This window comes from Dendrobium catenatum, unplaced genomic scaffold (assembly GCF_001605985.2).
Source record: "Dendrobium catenatum unplaced genomic scaffold, ASM160598v2 fragScaff_scaffold_1221, whole genome shotgun sequence".
NCBI lineage: Eukaryota > Viridiplantae > Streptophyta > Magnoliopsida > Asparagales > Orchidaceae > Dendrobium > Dendrobium catenatum.
The window spans coordinates 1,177,365-1,193,492 of record NW_021319683.1 but is presented as its reverse complement, the minus strand read 5'-3'; the positions used below and the strand labels follow the sequence as shown (position 1 = coordinate 1,193,492).

Below are 16,128 nucleotides of genomic sequence, written 5' to 3'. Positions count from 1 at the left end.
TTCTTAAATAAAAAATTTTAGTACAAAAATTATTTTTTTTGCACTGAAAAACTGCTTTAAGAAGCAGTAAGAAAACCGTCACAAACAAAACATAAATCCCAATGTTTATTTCAATTATTTTCTTTTCTTATTTCTTCATTGCATGGCTTGTCACACGTAAACTCTTTCATTCTTAAATATTTTTTTTTTGGGGGGGTGGGGAAATAAAAATTGCACTTGACTTTCTCCTCTTTCAATTCACATCAGAGATTCTTAACCTATATTCTTTATTAAGAATTAATTGTGTGCAAGACAAAACTTCGCATATTCAATGAGCCTCAACTACTCCAAATTCTGATTCCGAATCTGCCATAGCAATTCTCATATAAACATATATATATATATATATATATATACATATGCAAATATTTATTTTAAGGTGTATGTAAAATATATTTTAATTGTTTAGTTTGTATTTTATATTTATTTTTGAAAAAATTTAAAGGATTTAAAAATTCATTTTAACTTTTTTTTTTAATTATATTGTAATAGGAAATTTTGATTTTCCTTTCAACAAAAAATACCAACCTTCTAATCTATGTGTAAGAGTCTGAAACACTTCAGCTGATTTTGACTTAATTTTCCCTTTGCAATCTTTTCAAATGAGGTCACTATTTTTTTCTTTAAAAATATTGCTATGAGCTTAAAGAAAATCTTAATAAGTCATATTTTGAGAGATTACAAAAAGGGATTTGTTTATATAATTACCACTTAATAATTTACTATTAATCAGCTCTCAATACATTAAAAAAAATTATTAAGATTACTCCTTTCATTAACCCAAAAAAACCCTCTACATTGCAAGAATCAATCAATTTAAGAGTATGCAACTACCTTGATCTTTTTGTGGAGAGCTCTGTCTACCAATCAAGAGATTTTGTGTGTGTGTGTGTGCCCGTGCTAGGGGTGCATTTAGGTCTGTTGCGTACTAGAAAATACGCGGCGGTAGAGTTTGTAAATTCGTGTCCGAGCGTTGTACGTAAATTTAACACACAAACAGTAAAGAGAATGTGAACACCAAGATTTGTACTTGGAAAACCCAAAAAGGGAAAAACCACGGGGCCTTGCCCAGTTGTAAAATTCCACTAGTGTTTTTGTAAATTACAAGAAACTGATTCGTCCCGCAAATTGGGACGATCAGATTACAACTTGAAGCAAATTTACAAAGTTTGCAGAATCCCGTCGTTTCCAAAAAATCCGGCAGAGTTCCGGCGTATTCAGGCGGCCGGAAGATCTCCGGCGGTGGTCGAGGAGGAGAGGAATAGCCTTTTCCCTTTTCCTTCTTCTTCTCTTCTTCTTCTCTCTCTTCACTTGAGTCCCTTGGTGTAGAATGAGGGCTCTATTTATAGTTTTTCTGGAGTGGCATAGCCCGTAAATAGGCGTGAGATCAGGGGCGAATTGGGAGTGTTTTGAATGGACGGCCGATATCGAATCCTTTGATCATGCACCGTTCGTTGGGCATTTGAAGGCCTTAATGATGTCGGAATTCGGATATTTAGGGATCGTTAGATTTGTCTCGTCGAGCCGTTCGATTCGAGTATAAGCTCGTCAAAATCGGAGACCGTTTGGTAACTCAAATTGCGGTTTGAACCTTCCAACAGCGCTTTGAGCCCTTGATTCGGACTCATTTGGGCTCGGATTGGGTTGATCTTTGTGTCGTTGGGTTCGTATTTCCGAGACGCTCAGTTTGACTGTAAGCTCGCTGAATTCGGAGTTCGGTGCTCCAAAAATTAATTTTTGAAGTTTCCAACTAGCTTTTGCCTCGAGATTCGTGCCCGATCAAGATAATTTTGTGATGTCGTATCAAGGTTAATTAAGACAAACTCATACACATATCACATACTCAAGACTTGAATTCAAGGCCTATATGTTGAAAGCCAAAGCACCCAACCAACAGACTAAGAGGTCTTGGGTTAAATCTTGCGTACTTGATGTATGTATAAATTGGTCTTAATTGATTTAAATGTCCCAAAAAAATCAATGTAAGAGCCCAATAAAAAACAAAACTCTTGCAAAAAGCTATAGAAAGGAAATTGTCTTCCTCCCGCAAGCGTTTGCTTCCACAAGACTGACAGCTGAAACTGATAGCTATATTTATTAATATTTATTTCTTAATAACAAAATAGTAAAAAAAAAAAAAAAACATTTTTGCTTGGATGTAACATTTCATTTCTCTTATCTTATTTATTTTTATAAATCATGTGATTAAATTTCTAAGAGTCGCCTTAGAAGGTTTGATCACCTAAAACATCGGTCTTCAAATGACCGGTTAGAAGACTAGATCTATTAGATCTAACTTACGTTAAGATAGATAGTGTTGCACCTAAGAGTGTCTCTAGTCGAACGTCAAACTCGTTTGACATCGTCGGTTTGCTCCATTTGATCGCAAATAAAAAAAATGTTATTCAAGTGAGGGTGAACAATGCAACGTCAAAATTGACGTCCCACTGTTCACAAGCTATTTTTTAATCCAAAAAATAGGTTATTAATTTTAGTTTATTAAGTTTAGAATTTTATTATTAATAATTTATAAATAAATTATTTTTTATTTAAAGTATTTTTCATGTAATTAATTTATTTAGGACAAATTCAAATTATTTTATCAACCAAAAAAATATATTTTTAAGAATTATAATAGGTTTAATTCAAAAAATTGATATATGTAACTAGATGGTTAAAAAATTTAAAATAAAGTATGACAAAAAATATATACAAAATATATATATATATTTTGTATCAGAAAATGCAGTTAGGCTGGAGACTAGTAATTGTATTTTAATTTATTACTGTATTTTAGAGTGAAAATTGAATTTTTCAGTTGGAGATGTCCTAAAAAGCCTCGATTAAAAGTATTATAAATAAATTTTTTTTATTAGGATTAAATAAAAATTACAACCATAATAACTTTCAAGAGATTTTCTGTAAGCATTTTAGTAAACTAATGAAAGAGATTCACTTAAGTAAATACCACTTTCATCACATATATTTAACATAAAAATAAAAATAAATTAAAAATCATTAATATTAAGGGGGAAAAAAAAAGAGAACTTTAACTTAACGCTAACTTAGAATTACGTTCTTAATTTATTCATTGCCATGGTTGGCTTAATCTACACATCCCGAAGCTCCAGCTAATTAATTTCTTGACGACTCATTAAGTCAACTTAAGCAGTCGAGCACTAAACCGCTGAGTTGAATACAGCACAAAACAGCTGAAACAACTAACAATATGCAAGCACGTGTCACCGTGCTGCATGCGTTATAGTAATTCCCCAGACCTTTGAAACTCGTCTCTGCCTGCTAAGTATTCCTTTATAAATACTCTGTCCATCAAAAGGTTTTTGATTTGTGAATCTTTAAAGTTTTGATTTTGCTTTCTGTTACTTCTGCAATTCTGCTCGCAGTTCTTGCATGGTACATATCAGAGCCCAATCTGTGAGTTCTTTTTATGAATTCTCTTCCTTCGTGCAGATTTTAATTATCTTTTGTTTTTGAATGAAATTTTGGGGTTCAGAATCGATGAGAGTTTATGGCTTATCGCTCTGGTTTTTTTTTTTCAGTTTTCATTAAGGTCAAGAGTGGATCCAGCCTTAATTTTGAGGGGGGGGGCAAATTTATAATTAAAAATATAGAGTTTTTTTTCATAGATATCCTTACAACTAAAATTTGTTCTGAAAGCGCTGCCTCTTGACCTATATTTGTTCATCGTTATACACTTGGCAGATATATCGGGGTTCCAATTAGGGGACAGCGCCTCTGGAGGGGTTAGACCTACAGGGGTTTTCGAGGACAGCGCCACAAGAATAAATTTTAGTTGTAAGAATATAGAGAGAGATACACAGTAGCTTGACTGAAGCAAGTAATTGTCACTGAATTGTGATGGTTACTTGTTGATGCAAAGCCCTTTGATAAATAAAGACGACCACAGCACAAATAACATTTTTTTTTGCCCTTCATTACAATAGGCCATGCTCATCTGAAATGTTTGGATAGTTTGATATGAATTGCAGCCAGACGGCCCACTAGATCAGATCTAGTACCAGGTGATATTTTGCTGTTAAAATGTCGACAGAGATCGAAGAAAATTATACAAAAGATGGGACAACAGACATCCATGGAAAGCCAGCTGACAGGAAGAAAACAGGCAACTGGAGAACTTGCCCATATATTCTTGGTATAGATTCTGTTTACTTTCTCTCTTCCTAATTAGTGTAACTCTGACTGCAAACATATTATGTTCTTTGCGATGTAATCATTCTAATGAACTCCTCTATCCACAGCCAACGAATGTTGCGAAAGATTGGCGTATTATGGGATGAGCACCAATCTGGTGAACTACATGAAATCTCGTCTGAATGAAGGGAATGCCGTGGCGTCGAAGAATGTCAATAACTGGTCAGGAACATGCTACATCACGCCTCTGCTTGGAGCTTTTGTGGCTGATGCTTATTGGGGCAGATACAGAACAATTGCAAGTTTCATGATCATATACATCTTTGTAAGAACATTTTTCAGAATTTCTGTCAATCATTTTTCATACCTTGTCAGAAAATTCTTTACTGATCTTGTTCTTCTTTGCAGGGCCTGGTCCTTCTAACCATGACAGCATCTTTAAAAGGGTTGAAACCTGTCTGTGATGGTGGCACTTGCGACCCAAAGGGGGGGCAAACAGCGGCAGTTTTTGTTTCTCTTTATCTCATTGCACTTGGAACTGGAGGAATCAAGCCTTGTGTATCTTCCTTTGGTGCAGATCAGTTTGATGATTCTGATGAATCTGAGAAGAAAAGCAAGACCTCTTTCTTCAACTGGTTCTATTTTTCGATCAATATAGGGGCACTTGTTGCTTCATCAGCCTTGGTGTACATACAGACGCATGTGGGATGGGGTTGGGGCTTTGGAATTCCAGCAGTGGCAATGGCTATTGCAGTTGTTAGCTTCTTTATCGGCACGCCATTGTACAGACATCAGAAACCAGGAGGAAGCCCCCTTACAAGAATCGCGCAGGTTATTGTGGCATCGATTAGGAAATATGATGTGAAAGTTCCAGCTGATAAATCCTTACTGTATGAGAGTTCTGACAAAGAGTCTTTGATAGAAGGTAGCCGCAAGCTTGAGCACACAGAACTACTGAAGTGAGTATGATGAATACTTGGTTTTGTTTTCTTTAAATTAGCACCGAAATCAGTCTTTACAATCGGTGTTCTGTTTGTGTTGATTCTGATTTTGTTGGTCTTCGATTTGTTAAAGTTATAATGAAAGAAGTAACTGGTAACTTAGGCTTCGTTTGGGACAGCTTTCTTCCTGCTTTATAAAGCTGTTTTTTAGTACAAAAATTAAAATTTTTATACTAGAACATCGCCTTAAGAAGCAGTAAGAAAGTCGTTCCAAACAAAATCTTAGTTGAGTTAGCCAAAAACTGAGCATATAAGGGTATGTGTTTGGCATTTACTATGAAGTGAAGAATGTGCAATAATAGGGAGAGTAGATGAAATAAACGAAATTAAAGGAGGATAATGTAAGAAAGCTAGTTCAAAATAATTTGGGATAAGTCTAGTGTTGATTTTAACAATTGTATCATAATGAGACATACTATAAGCTGACAATACTATGATATCAATGGAAGCTGAGAAGATTAAAAAAGAAGGCTCAAAGTGTTATTATCACATTCTAAACTGAAAATTTTATTGGGCAAATGGCAGTTGAGAACAAGATCTGACATGCTGCATCTTTAAAAAGGAAGACTAGTTTTTCCTATATTCTTTCTCTTAAAAATTGAGCTTTTGCAGGCTTTGTAGATAAAAATAATTTATCTAGGTAAGAAGAAATTATTCTGTGCGGAAATTGGGCGACAAGAACCATCAAATATTCAACAAAAGGCAGCAAATATCATAAATGCATATTTGCTGCCCTTTTGCTCATTATTTGTAAAAGAACACCAAAAAGGCAGCAAAAGTACAATCATAATTGCATATTTGTTGCTTTTTTTTTTAATATTTGCAAAAGCAATGCAAAAAGGCAGCAAATTAAGACGATTCTCGTGATCCGGTCTCCACTCAGAATAATTTCTATGTAAGAGCGTGACGTTGATGATAGAAAAAAATTCGTATGTTTATTGCTATTTACCTGGTTCCAATATATAAGACTGTCCATTTTCTCAAGATGTTATTTTTCTTACACTTAAAACTATTCCACTCAGGTTCTTTGATAAAGCAGCTGTGGAAACGGAGAAGGACATAGTAAAAACCTCAGCAAATCCATGGAGGCTCAGCACAGTCACCCAAGTTGAGGAGTTCAAGAGCGTTGTGCGCCTTCTCCCCATATGGGCCACTGGCATCATCTTCTCCACTGTATACGGCCAGATGAGCACAATGTTTGTTCTCCAGGGAAACACTTTAGACCCCCACATGGGACCAAACTTCTCCATCCCATCTGCATCTCTTTCCATCTTCGATACCATCAGTGTCATTTTCTGGGTTCCAATCTACGACCGCATTCTTGTCCCAATCGTCCGCAAGATAACTGGCAACGAGCGTGGCTTCACTCAGCTCACTCGAATGGGCATTGGACTCTTCATCTCCATCTTTGCTATGTTAGCTGCTGGAATTCTGGAGGTTATTAGGCTCCGAACGATTGCAAGGCATAACTTATATGACTCCAAAGGCTTCGTCCCCATCTCCATCTTCTGGCAGATTCCTCAGTACTTCATAATTGGAGCAGCTGAGGTCTTCACCTTCGTTGGGCAATTAGAGTTCTTCTATGATCAGGCTCCAGATGCAATGAGAAGCACATGTTCTGCGCTTTCACTGACCACGAATGCTTTGGGTAATTATCTTAGCTCCTTGTTGGTTACTATTGTAACCTCTATCTCAGCAAGGAATGGGAGGCTTGGCTGGATTCCTGATAATCTGAACCGAGGTCATTTAGATTACTTCTATTGGCTTCTAGCTGTGCTCAGCGTCTTGAACTTTCTGGTGTACCTTGTGATTGCAAAGCTTTACACCTACAAGAAACCAGTACAGAGTCAAGGTTGATGTTGTTGTGGCAAAGATTAATAGAAAATAGATGAGAAATCTTCTACATCTGGAAAGGAAATTTGAATTTTTATAATTCAATTTGGATGTTTGAGTTGCATCAAAATTTGTCTTCAAAGTTTGTGTAATTTGTTGCAAGTTTTATTAGTTTATTAGAGAACTACCAAACGATCTCTTAAGGATAGCTTTCATGTCACAGGGATCTTTCTTCCACCATGAAGTACATTCTACATATTGTATCAACGTCTTCCCCAATTACTTAAAAGGTCACCATTTATAATTGATCATAAATACTAGTGAAATCATTTTAAGTAGGCTGGGACAACCGTGATTTTTTTTCTTTTCGATTTTCTAGGTAAAAAACTCTAATATCTCTTACAACTCCTATTTTTTATGTATATGTGTTAGATCTTCATATAATAATAAGATGTTATTTTCTCTCTATCATAGTGAATGTTCCGGCATATAATAATTTATAAATGATGTACTTTTTCATTATTATTTAGTACCTCTCCACATGCGGTGAACAAAACCCTTATCCAAGAAGGTGTTTGGCCAAAGCAAAAAGAGAGGGAGTGGATAGGCTTATTATCTCTCCTTCCCTATATGATTTTCTTCTAATTATCTATGTCACATAGGTTTCTTTCATAATTTTCATCTTATTTAACATTTAAATAATAATTGAGTAATGCTAATGATGATAATATTTCATTCAAATAACCCATTGAGCTATAAATTAAAAGCCTTTAGGATAATTGGATTCAAAGTTGGGAAATAAAATTTAAAATCATGTTGCCCCCCCTCATTCCTACTTAATCCTCCCTTTTCTCTCCACACAAGCATTCATATTGATGTATCACAACCACATGCTTATAATTTTTCTTCTAAAAAAACAAGGAAAAGGGAAGAAAAAAAGTACTTTTTTCAAAACTCTTTTATGTGTATGTTGTCAATCAATGACACCTCTTTTCTTAGTTTTTTTGCTCTTCTTATAGGCTAGGAATAGCCCTCCCATATATCATTTCATTATTCAATGAATTATCTTGTGAACAATTGTGAGGAAAATCTTAATAGCCGACCTCTTTTAAATTTTGTTGAAGTCCTTGGTTACCTTGATAATTAGAATTCCTCTCTCAAACTCTTTGGTTTTTCTTCTTCAAGGCCTCTACCACTGTCCCAACATATGCACAACCCTCAGCTATATAACTCAACCTCCATTTTTGCCAAACTTGTAACACATACTGAATTCGTATGTGGTTGCACCTGTTCCGACCTGGTTTGATAAGTAGAATTTTTGCATTAGTGTCTTCTGCATGTGTCTGCAAGTGTTTTTGGGTGCTCAAGTGTGTTTGAATATGTTCTAAAATGGGCCTTAGAGGTCTATATGCATGTGTATGAAAATTTGGAATTTTCTATTTGGAGTGTTGCGGTGTTGGGCTGACGATGTTGTAGCGTTGAGCTCTCCAGCCAAATTTTGAAAATGAACTAATGATGTGGCAATATGGTTGGGTGCTTCAGTGTTGCAGGGTTGAGCACTACAGTACTAGGTCAATTTTTTATAAAATATCCAAAGCTATTTTTTAATCTCATTTTACTTTAAAACTCTTTTAATTCATTTAGATGAGCGGGTTAGAGAGAGAAAGTCTGGTTTTTGGCGAATATAGTCCATTTTTTGTTATAGACTCAATACATGAACTCGTCGAGATCAAGGTATGTTACATTTAACTTATCTTAGTTTTCAAAAATATATGAAAATTTTCAGATTTTTTTGATTTAAATTATAATTTTATAGCGCAAAAGTGGGAATAACTTGTACCCGAAAATTTTTTACCACATAACTTATTGTATATTATAGATGCAAAAGTTCTGGACATTTATATATTTTTCTGAGAAATTTGCACCTGGTAAATTAAAAAATGTGAGATTTTTGACAAATTAGAAAATAATTTTGATTCAAAAAAATAAGACTATAATATGATAAAAGCTTCAAAATAATGTTATGAGCAAACTCTGGTTCTGGTAATATTAAAAAATTATGAAATTTCTGCTAAATAGGTAGTTGTGTTACCTAATGTTGTGGCATTTTGTGAAATTTACCATCTATTTATTTATATTTATGTTACTGAGATTTTATATTATAAATGATTATCTATTTGAATAAGAAGAATTGAAATAATTTGATCGGGATTATTTAAACTTGAGAATTTAGGACAAATATATAATAAATTCAAATTTTTAATCAAATCCTAATAAATTTAAAGAAAAATGGTCTAATTCTAGCTAAAGAGGAAGAGAAGAGGACGGAGTAAGAAAAAAAGCACAAACTAAACACCAAATTAGGAATACATATAGAAGAAAATAATATAGCATTCAAAGATGAAGAGAGAAACATGTCCCCTAGTCGTAAGAAATATGTGGGTCTCCGAAAGGACAATGCAAGCAGGGGTCCAACTACAAAATGTACGATCACACTATCCTGTAAGATAAAACGGTCGTAGGCCTTTACACTCTACGCAGATAAGCCAATGGGAGAGCAAATGAAATCATATATGCTATTATCCATAGAGAATAATAGATTTCACATAGACATCTCGATGGATAATAATATCTATAACTATATAAGCATAAGATTTTTCCATTCGATACATCTGCAATGTGCATCAAACTGTCTAATTCGAGAACGAATTAACCCGTTTGATAAGTCTTGATGAGTTGAACGCACTCGGCAGTCCGTTTTGCATAACGAGATCTCAATCAAAAGATAATAAGCACGGAACAGAGATGTGCGCGGACGGTTCAATTGCACATAAAATACTAGTCAAGTCAATGTCAACTCGATCACATATATTTTCAAATAGAACGATAAACATAGATCGACTATATGCGACCAAAAAGAATAAGTCACAAAGTCGACAACGAATTGAGGTAAAATATGTGATGTGATCCTTCATCAACACATCGGCGTAACATGAAAGCAAATAAATTGACTTACGAGATGTGCAATACAACTATGTGAGTGATCGACGCCAAAAAGAAAATCAACACTAACCTAATCCCCTTTATCAGCCATCACTCCCTCACCAAAAGCTATAATCAAACTTCCGGAGCATCCTCACCTTCAAGATCATTATCCCCAGCTTCGAGAAGTATTATAGTTAAGGGTTCAAAGATAGTTGAAAAAGCCATCAATGAGCATGAAGGCATAACAAGGAGGACGATTAATTTATACAACAAACCAGTAACATTTAAATTGATTTGCAAAAAAGAAAATCAAATATTTCCTAATAAATTCTTTAAAAATTATTTCTATCAATTACTCAATTAGAATTAATTTAATTATACATTTATTATAAGAGTGTAGACTTGATAAAATCCCAACAATAATTTTTGAGCGTTTTAATATGAAAAATAATAATTTTTTTATTATTATTTGATATATGAGAAAGAAGAAAATTTTATTACCAACAAGATAAGTCCAATATATTATTGTTTGGTATGAAAATTTTTGTATCTATATATTCTATCAAAATAATAATTAATTTAAATTTTTAAAATTATTTTGAAATATATATAATATTAATTATTCATATATTATATTCATCTTAGTATAAATTCAAGACCTATGATATATAATAATCTAAATTGGCAATCAAATCATACCATCATTTCTCATAATTTTAATGTAAGAAAAATAATATTAGTCGGAAGTTAGAACGGAAAACAAGCTCATGCATGGGCTCTGAGCCCATTAAGGTTAGCACTATTGTCAGCTAAGATCTTTAAGTGGGCTAGTTTGGTGGGCTAATGGGCTCCTCGGCTCTTCTCTAGAGGAATAGAAATATTATATTAGATAAAAATATTATAATTTAAAGAATACAGCAAATGGAACATTTAATGCATAAGTTCGTGTTTATTAATGTGCTAAAAAATCTTTGCAACTTCCATAATCCAAACTGATATTATGATTTCATAAACAATTTAGTGATTATTGACTATATTTTTAATAAAATTACTCTCTAATTTTTCTTAATAAAATAATTTTTTAGCCTCCAATTTTTTTAATCTTTATTTTAAATATGTAGAGTTCATAATTTTTTATGGTATATTAAAAGGATTTAAATAGTAAAATACATTGAGCCAAAAAAACAAAAAATTTCAAGCTTCATTTAGAATAGTTTTTTTACTATTTTTGTGGCAGAAAAATAAGTTAGTAAAGAGATAATTTGACTTTGAAATATGTTTTTTACTTCTTTTTTATTATATATATATATATATATATATATATATATGATTGGATTAATTATAATTTAATATTTAACTGTTTTTATCTATAGATTGATCATCTAAATCTAAAAAAACATAATAAAAATCTATATTTTTTTGCTTTCATTAAAATTTCATTAGTATGTCTCATGATCATTAAAATACACATGCTCAATAGTTTATTGATTCAAGTTAAATATTAATTTTGTAGATATAGCATAATTTTTTTTTTTTTTGCATTTTTTAAATATGAGAAAAAAATCAGTAATAATATAGAGCGTGTACAAATATTATTTTTGTTATTATTATTATTATTATTATTACAACAGGATATTTGTTGATATATGAACTTTGAATAAATTTAATTTGTTTTACTTCTTGAATCTAAGAATTTGTTATTAAAAAAAAAGCTCTTAATTATTAGGACTAAACATAAAAGATCTAATTGTTTATATTATAATATATTATGATACAAATATATTTGAAAGAAGAAAAAAAGAAACTACTGTGGGTTCGTATATATGCAATCACTTCGAACTTTATACGAGCACTCACATACAAATGGACCCGGCCCTCAGTTGGAAAACCCAAAGCTTACCTTGGAACAATGCCATCCTTACTCTCTCTGACCTCTAAGGCTCCATGACAAAGATCTCTAAGAATATTGTAAATCCCTAAGAAGGATTTGCTTTGAAATTGCCTCTCTATCCCCCTCTTTTTCTCCTTCTTTTTCACGTCAAGCCAAACAAATGCACTATCCCTCTCTCATTGGGATTCTCCAACAAGAAGGATTTGGCATTTTGCTTTGTATCAATGAAAGTGGCATTCTTTGCATGGTTTTTTATTAGCGTGGATGTACCTCAAAATATTTATTTCTTACTATTTTTTAAAAATAGTTTTTTAATACAATTTTTTTTTTAATTACAAATTTTTGTAATAAAAAGTTGCTTTGAAAAGCAGAAAAATAGCTGTCCAAAACGAAGTATGGAGAAATTATTCTGTGCGGAGACCGACACAAAGCGTCATCCGGAGACCAACCAGAATGCGTCATGTTACCCCTTTATGTACCGCAGCTATATGGGAGTTTTATGATTGGTCTCCGGATGACGTTCGGAATCCGCACAAAATAAATAATCCGAAAGTTTGAAAGTTGAGTTCTCTCTTACACATGTAGCTCATTTTGATAAGCTGGTTAAAAATTTTAGATATTAATTAATTAAGAGATTTTAGATTTGAATCTTATATATATTATGCTGTCTTAATTGACTTAAATATTTTTTTTTTTAAATCTCTCTTACAAAAGTCATCATCACCTAAGATAGGAGCTTTTAAATATAGGAGAAGCCTAGGGTTTATTTGTTTGCTATATGGGGGCCAGCTATTCATTCAAACTGTTAATATGAAAAGCAAAGGTTCCTCAATAAGGGCAATGTGCACAGATTTTTTATTCTTACAGCCACATGTTATTGTAATGATGAGCCTGTTTCCTTTTTCCTCTTTTCATGGCCCTACTTTCATTCCTGTCTTTGGATGATTCGCTGAGTGCATATTTCTTGAACTAAGATTCAGCATTTCTATTTGCAACCAAATATTTAAAAGTTTTAAACATGCTTGATTAGTGACCTTTTAAGGTTATGGAAATATCCATCCATTCTTCATTGTTTGCTACTTTAGAGCCCAAATATGTTTAGAGATCACAATTTCATTAACTCAAAGAGATAATTAAATCAAAAAAGAAATATCATAAACACATAGACTTTTATGCAAAAATTGAAATGCATAAAAAAAAAGAAGTTAAGAGCTTTCGAAGAAATTCATATCTATGGCTTCGTTTGGACTGGCTTTCTTACTGCATCTTAAAATAGTTTTTTAGTTAAAAAATAAAAATCTGCTCTTAAGAAAGTCGTCACAAGCTAAATCTTCGTTTGGGGCTTTCTTACTGCTTCTTAAAGCAGCTTTGTATTACAAAAATTTTAAAACTGCTTTAAGAAGCAGCAAGAAAGCCGTCCCAAATGAAACCAAAGCTTATGACATTGTACATCTAACTTAGGCTTCATTTGGGATGGCTTTAGACTGTTGTTTTTTAATGCTTTTAGGAAATTTTGTACTAAAAAAATAGCTTTACAAAATAGTAAAAAAATCATCACAAATGAAACCTTAATCAAAGTATTACAGTGTACTAAACTAGCACTTTTATGTATATCATATTATTTTTGTGTTCAAAAAGTAAAAAAAGATAATAATAATAATAATAATAATAATAATAATAATAAAATATATTTCCAAAATCATAGATAAACATATGTAACCCATCATATTTTGTTATGAAGGCTTATTACTTACGCACGTATTTTATCATGAATAAGTACAACTTTCCATTCACATGTAAAAGAGTATATATCATTTTTATACAAAATTTCCTTACAATGATTATTATAAAAGAACATTAAGGGTGCCAATCTTTAACTATATATTTCTTACTATAGATGTTATTCATAATATCTTTTTATAGCTCTTGATCATGCTAATTAATATATATATATATATATGTTTTGTTTCGGATGGCTTTCTGAATGTTTTTCAAAGCAATTTTTTAGTAAAAAATGAAAAATTTTGAAACAATCTTTTAGTATAAAAATTTAATTTTTTAACTAAAAATTTACTTTCAGAAGCATTAAGAAAAATGTCCCAAACTAAACCTTAATTGAAAAGTAATGGCAAGAAATTCAGACCGAGCTGATCTATGAATGTGAAGAGAACCTGAAGATGCTGCAGTTTTCTTTGAAATTGGAGATCTCCTCTTTCGAAAATTTCTTTTAATATTCAGAACCAAAGGTGCAAAAGCTACTAATCACGCGGAGTACTTCCATCCTCTTTTCCTCTCTGCAATTAAATTAATAAGAAAGAAGAAAGTGAAGTTAATTAGTAAGGACACACATGGGCTTCTTCTTTCTTTATTGTACTCTTTGTCCAATCTCAATCAACAAAGTAGATGTTTGTTTTGCTATAGTTGATTGAAAGTAATTAGATAAATTATATTTTGGTACAAACATTTTGCATGCATGATATGAGGAATCCATGAAGATTTATTCAAATTTTTGAGTTTGAAGTTTCTTATTAGTTTTTTTCGAGACATTTGATCAGTCATTAAGGTAAATTCACACACACACATCATATACGTAAGCTTCGAATCTAAGACCTTTTTGTTTGTAATTAAAGCTCATAATCAATTGATCAAGGGGAGCTGTATAGTTTCTTATATGTTACGATGTCCAAATATGATATTAGATGTATCAAAGTACTTTTGCTAAAAATTTAGTTTTTAAGGGTGGCGATGAGTGCAAAAGTTGAGAAATAGATTTAGATTGACAATGTTATTGTCCACAAGGTAGGTTACATCTTTGTAGTAATTGATCTTGGTGATAATGATAATCATATGTGTTGGATATCTTTGCCTTATTTGCATGAATGGATGAATAAGTTTCTAAAAATGCGAAATGATTCATTTGATAGTGATTTATTACATGTATGATGTCTAGGTTGAGTAACATAAAGATAGCATTGATTATATTGACAATAAGATATCTATCATATATTGAGAACCCTTATATAGGACATAGAATTGAATGCATAGTTAAAACGGTGAGTAAGCCTATAAAGCCCTTTGGGATGATGTCTAGCTATGCCGAGGGTCCATAGAATGACGGTTCTATTTGAAATATTTGAATTTTCATTTGTTTATGTTTGCCTTCCTGATTTTAGGATATCTAGTAAAACTAATTATAAATATATGCACAAATGTATGGTGGAATAAAAATTGATTAATGAGTCATCTTTAGAGATATATGCTTATACCCATGGTTTTGAAAATTAAACCAGACCGACCAATACGACTGATTTTATCATGAATCAGTCATATGATCTGCTTGGTCCTCATGAAAAACCGATCCAACATCAAACCAGTGAGAACCGGTTCGAATTGCCGTTTCAACCACCGATTCAAAGTTTATTTTCATTTATTCATAAGAATTTATTAGTTGAGTAAATTAATGAGTTATGCAGGATATATTAATATTTAAATAATTTTACATCATTTAAACTATATTTAAATAAATTTTAATATTTATTATATCATTTTATTAATTATTGATTGAACCATCAAGCCTTCAATCTTCTCTTCTTCCAATTCCCTCATTTTCTGTGTATAAAGAAAGAATCTTGTCACTGAGTGGTGGAAAAGAATTTTGGATCCCATGCAAGAGAAATGTGAACATGAGCTGAAGTTGTTGCAGGCCTTGTTTGAACTCTCGTGAACTTTTTCGAATTCCAAAGCTTCCTTATTCACATGCAATGGGCTCCATTTGCTTCGCTTTGGCGATTCTTTAGTCAGTGTCAAGGAATAAAGAGCAATCAGCTATGGAATCCTCTCTAATCAGTGATAATTGTAGCATAAAATTATCATTTTTTAAATCATTCATTTGGAGAAATTATTATGTGCGGAGTTCGAATGAGAGACCATCCAGATTTTGTAAAGATACACAGTAAATATACAGTAAAAAATAAAACTTTATATTTCCTATGTATTTACTGTGTACCCTGATAGAATCCGGGCGGTTCTTCTATCCGAACTACTCACGTAATAATCTCTCATTCCTTGACACTAAACTCTGGCACTACAGAGCTCCAAACCCCTGCTCAAGCAGGAGACAAAGAGCAAAGCGTTGCAGTGATGTCAGGCAAATTGGAGATAGAGAATGGAGCATTATGATGCTCCAAACCTAGCACCTTGATGCTG

General features: G+C 32.4%; 1 protein-coding gene across 4 annotated transcripts; it reads left to right on the top strand.

Moving 5' to 3' along the window:
• The first annotated feature begins 3,325 nt into the window (after positions 1-3,325).
• On the top strand, positions 3,326-7,361 carry LOC110108455 (protein NRT1/ PTR FAMILY 8.1). 4 transcript variants are annotated; one of them, XM_020839103.2, is made up of 5 exons: positions 3,326-3,474; positions 4,033-4,213; positions 4,320-4,537; positions 4,621-5,171; positions 6,236-7,361. In XM_020839103.2, exons 2-5 carry the CDS (start codon positions 4,102-4,104, stop codon positions 7,068-7,070), a joined length of 1,716 nt encoding a protein of 571 aa, XP_020694762.1. In that variant the 5' UTR covers positions 3,326-3,474; positions 4,033-4,101; the 3' UTR covers positions 7,071-7,361. The 4 variants fall into 4 exon arrangements, with proteins under 4 accessions (XP_020694762.1, XP_020694764.1, XP_020694761.1 ...); XM_020839105.2 differs by having other exon boundaries at positions 3,334-3,453; positions 4,050-4,213; XM_020839102.2 differs by having other exon boundaries at positions 3,335-3,474; positions 4,050-4,213.
• The last annotated feature ends 8,767 nt before the right edge of the window (positions 7,362-16,128 follow it).